The 10,792-nt window shown below is 46.2% G+C and overlaps 1 protein-coding gene across 9 annotated transcripts in view; it reads right to left on the reverse strand.

The window, feature by feature from the left end:
• LOC133411275 (intraflagellar transport protein 20 homolog) overlaps positions 1-10,792 on the reverse strand; it is a 92,689-nt gene that overhangs the window by 34,836 nt on the left and 47,061 nt on the right. For all 9 annotated transcript variants that reach the window (XR_009769647.1, XM_061693420.1, XM_061693422.1 and 6 more), the window contains 3 exons: positions 10,532-10,669; positions 10,363-10,448; positions 10,174-10,277 (listed from right to left, as the gene is read on the reverse strand). Coding sequence is in view for 8 of the 9 variants with exons in the window: in XM_061693420.1 (XP_061549404.1) it covers positions 10,174-10,277; positions 10,363-10,448; positions 10,532-10,669 (328 nt within the window). In the remaining variant the exon portion in view is untranslated. The remainder of the gene's footprint in view (positions 1-10,173; positions 10,278-10,362; positions 10,449-10,531; positions 10,670-10,792) is intronic.

Below are 10,792 nucleotides of genomic sequence, written 5' to 3' on the forward strand. Positions count from 1 at the left end.
AACCCACGCAGGCACGGGGAGAACATGCAAACTCCACACAGTCGGGGCCGGGGATTGAACCCGGGTCCTCAGAACTGTGAGGCTGACGCTCTAACCAGTCGTCCACCGTGCCGCCTAGAATGAAATAAAAAACTCATATATGGAAGTCGACACACACCTGCCACCATTTCAATTCTTAACTGCCCAAAAACCAACAACATACATTGGGCGCTACAGAAACGCTATTTGGTTTAATCGCTTAAATGACTTCATGAAGGAGCTGTTTGCTGAACAGACTGAGTGATTGTGTGTGCGTGTGTGACACCATCGGGATAGTGCTAATGTTACCATAGCCATTGTCAAAATAACAAAAGAAAAGTCTGCAACATACCGCAAGGTGTTTTCTCAAGTTAAACGTGGGCTAAGTTTGGGCAGTCACAATTTAAGAGCTGCAGGATAAAGCTGTTGTTTTTTGGAGTCTGTAAAATAAACAGTCGCTAGTGTTGTTATGTTCGCGTCGTTTCGTTCAGAAGAATGTATCTTTTTCGTGAACGAACTGAACCGAATCAGTTTATGAAATGATTATTTCTTTTAGCTTGGCCGCCGTGAGGCAAGCGAGTCGGCTGGGAGAGGAAACGGAACTGTTAAAGCGTTCTGTCGCTCACTTCTGAATCGTCGGCGAATGACCAATGAGCAGCCAGCGTGCAGTCGGGGGCGGGACTTCATTAAACGTACTGCCATGTGATTTGCAATTCGCCAGCGTTGTCACTCACTTTGGCGAATGACCAATGAGCAGCCAGCGTCAGGCAGCGCCGTGCAAGCGGGGGAGGGACTTAAGTGAACTGAGTGATTCGTTCAGTGAACTGGTGTACCGAGGAACTGAAGAGTGATTAGTTCGTTGAACTGCTTCATTTGTGAGTCGCGAAGGAGCGATGTACGAGGAGGATGAGTGATTCGTTTGCACAAGGAACGACGTACTACGCAGTGAACGTACTCATGAGTGATTTTAACCGCAAGTCCTGACGTCCTCGCGGGGATAGCTTTCACGAGCAGCCGTTTCTTCAAGCTAACGGCTAATGTTTTGTCAGTCAAGCACATGAAAACAAGCACACATTTAAAATAAATGTAAATTAACAAGAAATATATATACGTACAGATAAATATCATTCCCTCCGTGTGTCTAATGTGATTATTAAAGCTTTTTATTTAATAATAATAATAATAATAATACATGAAACTTATATAGCGCTTTTCACTCAAAGACGTGTTCCACTAATCAGATGAAAACAACAGTACGGTGAGTGAGCAGAAAGCCCGGCTGGCGGGGGCTGATGTCAGCGATGCTGTCCACCGCGGTGGAATGCAGAAAAGTCACGCCGGCCAGCGAGAGCCGAGCTGGACGTCAGAGGACACCGAAGGATGGTCGGTCGCTGAGCCTGCTGCACGCATGTTCACGACTCACAACCGAAGTCGGGTGTTCAACAGCTTGCTGAGAGCGCAAGAATGATTTTTTTTATTAAATAATCTCCCCGCCTTTGCTAGTTTACAATACATGACAACAACATAGTCCTTCGGTGAACGTGTTGAGTGACCGTGAACCTCAGGGATGGATCAGTAACTGAATGAGGAAGCACTTGAATGATTTTGTGAAACAAATCTTTTTAATGAACTGATTCACATGAGTCAGTAAAGAACTGCTGTGCCCATCAAAAAACAGCCGCGCGACTGTTTTCACCCCCAAAATGAGTCATTTTGATTGGCTCACGAAGGCTATGTGTGCGGTCATGTGACTGCCTTGTGTTGTCTGATTGGTGAAAAATTAGTAATTTTGATTGACTCGTGAAGGCTAGGTCGCACGGTGGACGACTGGTTAGAGAGTGTGCCTCACAGTTCTGAGGACCGGGGTTCAATCCCCGGCCCCGCCTGTGTGGAGTTTGCATGTTCTGCCTGTGCTTGCGTGGGTTTTCTCCGGGCACTCCGGTTTCCTCCCACATCCCAAAAACATGCATGGTAGGTTAATTGAAAACTCTAAATTGTCCGCAGGTGTGACTGTGAGTGCGAAAGGTTTTTTGTTTATATGTGCCCTGCGATTGGCTGGCAACTAGTTCAGGGTGTACCCCACTTCCTGCCCGATGATAGCTGGGATAGGCTCCAGCACGCCCGCGACCCTAGTGAGGAGAAGCGGCTCAGAAAATGGATGGATGGATGGCTCGTGAAAGGCTACGTGTCCGGTCATGTGACTGCCTTGTGTCGTCTGATTGGTGAATTGGAGTCAAATGACAGTGATCCCGTTTGATTGGCGCAACGGGCCCGCTATGTGGAAGTTGAAGATGGAGTCTAAAAACAGACACACACACGAAAGAATGAATAAATAAAAGGAGCTAACGGCATGTTGATCATTGTAATGGAGTAAAAGTATCTATCCTTCAAATAAATACTCAAGTAAAAGTAAAAGGTATGGTCATTAAAAGTACTCTGACAAGTACAGTTTATGGAAAAGGTTACTTGAGTAAAATGTCGCATGCTACTACCCACCTCAGCATATATTCAGTGTACCATCAACACTGTGTATAGTGGGGATGGGGCGCTGCTGACCTCGACTCGGGATGATGTGAGCCGGTGGGGAGAATACTTCGAAGACCTCCTCAATTCCACCGACACGCCTTCCCATGAGGAAGCAGAGTGTGGGTTCTCTGAGGCGGGCTCTCCTATCTCTGGGGTTGAGGTCACCGAGGTGGTTAAAAAGCTTCTCGGTGGCAGGGCCCCGGGGGTGGATGAGATTCGCCCGGAGTTCCTAAAGGCTCTGGATGTTGTAGGGCTGTCCTGGTTGACACGCCTCTGCAACATCGCGTGGACATCGGGGACAGTGCGTCTGGATTGGCAGACTGGGGTGGTGTCCCCCCTTTTTAAGAAGGGGGACTGGAGGGTGTGTTCCAACTACGGGGGTATCACACTCCTCAGCCTCCCTGGTAAGGTCTATTCAGGGGTGCTGGAGAGGAGGGTCCGTCGGGAAGTTGAATCCCAGATTCAGGAGGAACAGTGTGGTTTTCGTCCTGGCCGTGGAACAGTGGACCATCTCTACACCCTTGGCAGGGTCCTCGAGGGTGCATGGGAGTTCGCCCAACCAGTCTAAATGTGTTTTGTGGACTTGGAGAAGGCGTTCGACCGTGTCCTTCGGGGGGTCCTGTGGCGGGTGCTTCGGGAGTATGGGGTACCGAACCCCCTGATACGGGCTGTTCGGTCCCTGTACGACAGGAGTCAGAGTTTGGTCCGCATATCCGGCAATAAGTCGGACTCGTTTCCGGTGAGGGTTGGACTCCGCCAAGGCTGCCCTTTCTCACCGATTCTGTTCATAAATTTTATGGACAGAATTTCTTGGCGCAGCCGAGGCGCAGAAGGGGTACAGTTTGGTGGCCTCAGTATTGCATCTCTGCTTTTTGCAGATGATGTGGTTCTGTTGGCTTCATCAAACCGTGACCTCCAACTCTCATTGGAGCAGTTCACAGCCGTTTGAGAAGCGGCTGGGATGAGAATCAGCACCTCCCAATCTGAGACCATGGTCCTCAGTCGGAAAAGGGTGGCATGCCTTCTCTGGGTCAGGGATGAGATCCTGCCCCAAGTGGAGGAGTTCAAGTATCTTGGGGTCTTGTTCACGAGTGAGGGAAGAATGGAACGGGAGATCGACAGGCGGATCGGTGCAGCGTCTGCAGTGATGCGGACTTTGTATCGATCTGTTGTGGTAAAGAAGGAGCTAACCCGAAAGGCGAAGCTCTCGATTTACCGGTCGATCTACATTCCTACCCTCACCTATGGTCACGAGCTGTGGGCCGTGACCGAAAGAACAAGATCCCGGATACAAGCGGCCGAAATGAGTTTCCTCCGCAGGGTGTCCGGGCTCTCCCTTACAGATAGGGTGAGAAGCTCGGTCATCCGGGAGGATCTCAGAGTAGAGCAATTGCTCCTTCACATTGAGAGGAGCCAGATGAGGTGGCTGGGGCATCTGATTCGGATGCCTCCCGGACGCCTCTCTGGTGAGGTGTTCCGGGCACATCCCACCGGGAGGAGACCCGGGGACGATCCAGGACACGCTGGAGAGACTACATCCTTCGGCTGGCCTGGGAACGCTTCGGGATCCACCCGGAAGAGATGGATGAAGTGGCTGGGGAAAGGGAAGTCTGGGCCTCCCTGCTAAAGCTACTGCCCCCGCGACCCGACCTCGGATAAGCGGTAGAAGATGGATGGTTGGATGGAAGGGGTATATTATTAATTTTGAAATATGGATTATGACAGATTGGGGAGATCATACTGGGAGCCAATTGAGATCCTGTAGATTCTAAATTGTGCCACCAAGATATTAAGGTGGATGAAATTATTGGATTCTTGAAGCATTTATGCCGTTAAAGACTAGTAGAAATAAATGGGAGTTTTGAAAGTTTGATGTTGTTGCAGTCCATTTGTTGCAATTCTAGTAAAGAATCCCACTCCTCATTGTTGTGTGACCATTTGATGAGGTATTTTAATTGGTTAGCTTAGTAATAGTGTTTAAAGTTGGGAGCATTGAGGCCTCCCTCCTGTTTACTTCTCAGAAGAGTGGATAGACTTATTATATTTGTCTTATTTTTTTTGAATAAAGATTTATTCCAGCAGAATCAAAGGTTTTAAACCATTTAAATGTGGTCTTAACTGGAATCATTGAAAGTAAATGATTTATTTGAGGTAAGGTTTTCATTTTTATTATAGCTATTCTTCCCAGTTATGATATAGGCAAGTTACTCCTGCGTATTAAGTCAGCTGAGACTTTTTTCCAGAAGTGGTGTGTAATTTAGATTGGTTAGCTCTGTGAGTTTTGATGAAATATTGATACCTAAATACTTAATGTTTCCTACAGGAATAGGGTAATCTGGGATTTGATCTGCATGAGTCCATGAGTTTGCTGTTATTGGGAGTATTGGTATTGTTGATTTTGTCCAGTTAATATAGTAGTCTGATATTTGTGAAAATGTTTTAATGAGATTGAAAACTGCCTGAAGAGAATACTTGGGTTCCTGTAAGTCAAGAAGAATATCATCAGCATATAGATTGATTTTGTGTTCTGTCACTAGTGAGCAGATACCTTTAATATTAGCATTCTGACGACGAGTGGCAACTAGAGGTTGGATAAATATTGCAAATAGCATTGGTGAGAGTGGACATCCTTGTCTGGTTTTTCTTTGTAATGTAAAACTTTGTGAAGTAATCCTATTTGTGGTGACTGTCGCTTTCGGCGAATTGTATAATGCTGCTATCCAATGTAGAAATTAATCTCCAAAGCCAAATTTGCGAAGTACTGCAAACAGGAAAACCCGGTTAACTTTATCGAGCTGGCAGGCCGTGCTTTCTCAGAAGCCGCAGGAAGTACATCCTCTGCTGGGCCTTTTTGAGGACGGAGTTGATGTTGTTCGCCCACTTCAGGTCCTGAGAGATTGTAATTCCCAGGAACTTGAAGGTCTCGACGGTTGACACAAGGCAGCTGGACAACGTGAGGGGCAGCTGTGGCGAAGGATGCCTCCTGAAGTCCACGATCATCTCTACCGTCTTGAGCGTGTTCAGCTCCAGGTTGTGTCGCCCCGCACCACAGCTCCAGCCGCTCCGCTTCCTGTCGATATGCAGACTCGTCATCGTCCTTGATGAGGCCGATGACAGTGGTGTCATCTGCAAACTTCAGGAGCTTGACAGTCGGGTTCGCTGAGGTGCAGTGGTTCGTGTAGAGAGAGAAGAGCAGCGGAGAGAGGACACAACCTTGGGGCGCCCCAGTGCTGATGCTGCGTGTGGATGAGGTGGCCTCCCCCAGCCTGACCTGCTGTGTCCTGCCCGTCAGAAAGCTGTAAATCCACTGGCAGATGGCAGGTGAGACGCTGAGCTGGAGAAGCTTGGTTGAAAGGAGTTCAGGGATGATGGTGTTGAACGCTGAGCTGAAGTCCACGAACAGGATCCTCGCGTAGGTCCCTGCACTGTCGAGGTGTTCTAGGATGAAGTGCAGTCCCATGTTGACTGCATCATCCGCAGACCTGTTCGCTTGGTAGGCAAACTGCAGGGGGTCCAGCAGGGGACCTGTGACACTCTTGAGGTGGTCCAGCACGAGACGTTCAAAGGACTTCATGACCACAGATGTCAAAGCGACAGGCCTGTAGTCATTCAGACCAGAGATTGCAGGTTTCTTGGGGACTTGAATGATGGTGGAGCGTTTGAAGCAGGATGGAACTTCGCACATTTCCAAAGATCTGTTAAAGATCTGAGTGAAGACTGGAGCGAGCTGGTCCGTGCAGACTTTGAGGCAGGATGGGGACACATGGTCCGGTCCTGTTGCTTTGTTAATCTTCTGTTGTTTGAAGATGCGTCTCACATCCTGTTCATGGATGGTTAACGCAGAAGTCAGAGGTGTGGTTGTGGTCGCGGGTGCGGCCGGGTGGGTGTGAGGAGTGAAACTGTCCTTTTCAAATCTGCAATAGAAGGTATTCAAGTCGTTGGCTAGTGTGCTATTGTTCTCAGCTTGGGGGGATCGTCGCTTGTAATTAGTCAGCGATTGGAATGCACGCCAGACTGATTTCGAGTCGTTCGCTCTAAACTGTTTTTCCAACTTTGCTGCATAGATCTTCTTTGCAATGTTAATTTCTTTAGTAAGCTGGTTTCTAGCTCGATTATACAGGGCCCTGTCCCCGCTCTGATATGCATCTTCCTTAGCTTGGCGAAGCTGCTTAAGTTTAGCAGTGAACCACGGCTTGTTGTTGTTGAATGTCCGAAATGATTTTGTTGGTACACAAACCTCTTCACAGAAACTGATATAGGATGTGACAGTGTCCGTATATTCATCCAGGCTGCCAGCTGAATTTTCAAAGACACTCCAGTCTGTGCAGTCTAAACAGCTTTGAAGTTCCATCTTTGCTTCATTGGTCCACTTTTTGACTGTTTTCACTGTAGGCTTCGCACATTTAAGTGCGAGGTATAGCACGGTATGCGTTTTTTACCGTAGTGTAGCAGTGGTCTAAAGTATTATTTTCCCTGGTAGGACAGTCGATGTGCTGCTTGTATTTAGGGAGTTCGTGGTTGAGTTTAGCTTTGTTAAAGTCCCCGAGAATAATGAGGGGTGAGTCAGGGTGTTTTTTTTAAATTTCGTTGACTTGTTCGGCGAGCGTTAGCAATGCGGCGCTCGTGTTAGCTTGCGGTGTAATATAGACTCCAGCCAGTATAAACGATGCAAACTCACGTGGCGAGTAAAATGGTTTACAGTTCAGAAACAGCGACTCCAAATGCGGGCTGCAGTGTGTGCTGAGCACCGTGACGTCCGTACACCATTTTTTGTTTATATGGAGGCATATCCCGCCGCCCTTCGTTTTTCCCAATGATTCCATGTCGCGGTCCGCTCGATGAATGTTGAAGCCGGGAAGCGTGACGGCTCCATCGGGTACAGCGTCGCAAAGCCAGGTCTCCGTGAAGCACATGGCCGCGGAACGTCCGAAGTCTTTACTGGTCTTTAACAGAAGATGAAGCTCGTCCATTTTGTTGGGTACATTCGCGAGGTGGATCGACGGGAACGCCAATCTGTGTCCTCTCTTGCGGAGTTTCACCTGAATGCCGGCTCGTTTTCCTCTGTGCCGCCGCTTCCGCATCCATGCGCCGAAAACCGCGGACGCCGCTCCGGTGAGTAACTCGGGGAAAAAAAATGAGCGGATTTTCGAAAGTTGGTGACAGAAAGTCCGGAGTAGCCTCCTTGATGGTTAGCAGGTCTCCCCTTGTGTAAGTGAGTCGTGTAAGGTCTCCAAAGACGGACGAAAAAAGTATCTGTAACATTTGCACAACCAACATTGTCCCAGATGATCGCACTACTCGTCACTTTAAACCGCATACACTCCTTGAAGTCTCAGCGCCCTTTGCACAATGGTCATTGCACCGGACGATTGCAATATTAGTCGTTCGAACTGCTCTAAGTGCTAGAGGACTCTGCATCTTTTTGCACAATTGTTTTTTGTCAATGTCTTTATGTCCCCAAAGTGTTCTGTAAATTGACTGTTTGTTGTACTAGAGCGGCTCCAACTACCGGAGACAAATTCCTTGTGTGTTTTGGACATACTTGGCAAATAAAGATGATTCTGATTCTGATTCTGATTTAGATTTTTAAATCAACAGACGTCTGACATTATTTGTGGAACTTCTACCTTTAATGAAGCCTGTCTTGGTCATAGTGGATTATCGACGGAAGTACCTTTTCAAATCTCGCTGCGAGGGCTTTCGAGATCTTGATATCTACATTAATCAGTGATTAGGGCTGATAATTCGCCGGGAGAGTGGGGTCTTTACCTGAAGCTGTGTTAATATGGCTACTAATTCTACCTTTATCGTATATCTCCTTGACTGTTCTGAAAGGCGCTAGTATTGGCCAAAAATGTTTAATGAATTCAACAGGGATTCCTGTTGAATTCAGAGAGAGCAGGAAAGCAGAGAGATAGGAGGATGGATTCATGCTGGTGGCATGCGTGATTCCGTTTTTGTTTATCTAAGCAGAAAAAGTGGAAAGAATAAAACAAAATACAATACACTTTTGACAATTCATAACGACAACAGATCACAAGAAGTACTTATCTAGAAGAGCCAGGGCGTGACGTTGGCATCACGAAACAGTTGGCCGTCGACATATTGCTTGTCGACAACTCACCACGCTTGTTTGCCTTTGTCGCGGTAATCCTTCATCAAAGGGTACACAATTGTACGCCTTCCGTTGATTTCCTTGGGGAACTGGTCGTTCAGTCCAAAAAAAGTCCCTTTGAGCTCCCGACCTTTGGATTTTACAAACACTTTTTACTGAAAGTGTTAAAGTTTTGCAATGATGGGACGTGGTCGGTTTCCTGGACGAGGGCCTCCCAATCGGTGGACACGGTGAAAATTAATCTTGTCCACTGTATCTTCCTCTATTCCCTCTTTCTTGCCACCGCCAATTAGGAAAGCCGTAAAAATGTAGTCCGTTGTCGATTTTTTCCCTTTTACGATCATGTGACGAGCTGCCGCACCATGTAACAGAGTAACTTCTCACCATACTTAAATTCGAATGACAAAATATGAAGGTAATAAGCAAAACTGCGACCAAGCACGTCTTCAGTTGTAAAGAAGAGACCCATACTGCCCGAGATGGTGATGCAACGCGGCATGTCAACACATTTCCAAATCCTTTTTGAGGACAAATCTGGCAACTTCAGCGTCCCTTTTAAAATCCTTTTCTGTAATGAGCTCCTTCCACCTTTTTCCTCTTTTGAATGCTTTGCTGCTTAAGTTGCTTTTTTCGCTTTCTCGTTGATGGTGTTAACTGTTTCCATTGCATATCCATGGTCCTCCATTTTGCTGCTGCAGTAGTGCAGATTTGCCAGGTTATGGTAATAAGCTCATCTTCTCCTCCAGTGTCCCAATCTCTGCACTTAATCACAGGGAACAGTGTTGTTATCCCGCATTTGGTGCTGCTTGTCCCATATGGCGGCTGTCGTTTCGAGATACCAGACTGTCGAGGCGCTCCCCTACTGGGTCACCACTCTTTTGTACAGTATATATAAATCAAATTCTTTGCTTATGAGAATGTATCACATTATTAGCAGAGATCATTATACACCAATGGTAACACATATATGAACACAGACATGGCTTTTGGCCAGTAAACAACTGAAAATGTTCTACAGTGTCCCTTTAACAGTCACTCTTTATCGGTAATATTGAACTTTTTGGCTGCAGGTGCTGGAATTTAAAGCAGTACCTCGACAATATCTTTTGCATTGTACATGACCACACCCCGTGTGTCCCGGTTTAACAACACCGTAAACATCTGAGCACAATGGCTAAGCGCCCAAACTAGAAGTGACATCATGTACACAATGTACACAAATGAATTTGACTAATTAACAGTATACTACTTATCCTACTCATCTAAAAATAAATAATGTAATTTGTAGTATTTTTATTGTAATATTTAATTTTCATTATTAGACTTTTTTCTTCTTCAATGTGATTACTGAACAGTCGGGCGGTGCCCGTAGCGCCCTGATTGACCACTGCAACAATCTCATGCTCTTTTGAGAACCGGGGGAAAATTATGTGCACCCATGACTATAATAACCTTGCTCAGAACTACTTATGCTAGTGATTTTGTTCTAATATGAAGTATTACTTGTCATTTACCTTTCAAGTTGTGTCTTCTTCTCTGCAATGAGAGCTTGAAGCTGCTGCTGCAGTGTCTCTCTTTGCTTTGCCACCAACTTCAGCAGGTTTCTTGCTCCAATGGCCTAAAATTAGAGAATCCATGATACCAGTGGCACTTGCAGAGTTGATGGCAGTCTACATCAAGAGGAAAAAAAGGCACAACTTTACCTTGAACTTTTCTGTCTCCGTTTCTTTTGACAACTGATCAACAAGTTCAATTAGACATCCAACTTTTTCCTGAAACTGTCCAATTTCTGTAAAAGATGGAATATTAATAATGTTTTCAGTGGATGGGGGAATTAATCAACATTTGTGTCAAGAACAAAACAGTTCTTACTGTCGACAAATTCTCTGCAGTCATCCTTGAGTTCTGAGGTCTTTTGGCTGACATCTGGTTCTAGTGCTCGTAGTTTGCTGAGTTCGTCAAAAAAAATGCCTCCCTCTTCTATTAAGTCTTGAGCCATAGCAAAGGGGCCTAACATAAACAACACAGTGAAGTAAAATAATATGTGAAAGAAGACTGTCCATCAAGTGACGGTGTAAGTTATTGTTGGGGTTTAAACTAGTAATGCACCTAGATTTCAGCCACTGAAATATT

Source organism: Phycodurus eques, chromosome 13 (assembly GCF_024500275.1).
Source record: "Phycodurus eques isolate BA_2022a chromosome 13, UOR_Pequ_1.1, whole genome shotgun sequence".
Lineage (NCBI taxonomy): Eukaryota > Metazoa > Chordata > Actinopteri > Syngnathiformes > Syngnathidae > Phycodurus > Phycodurus eques.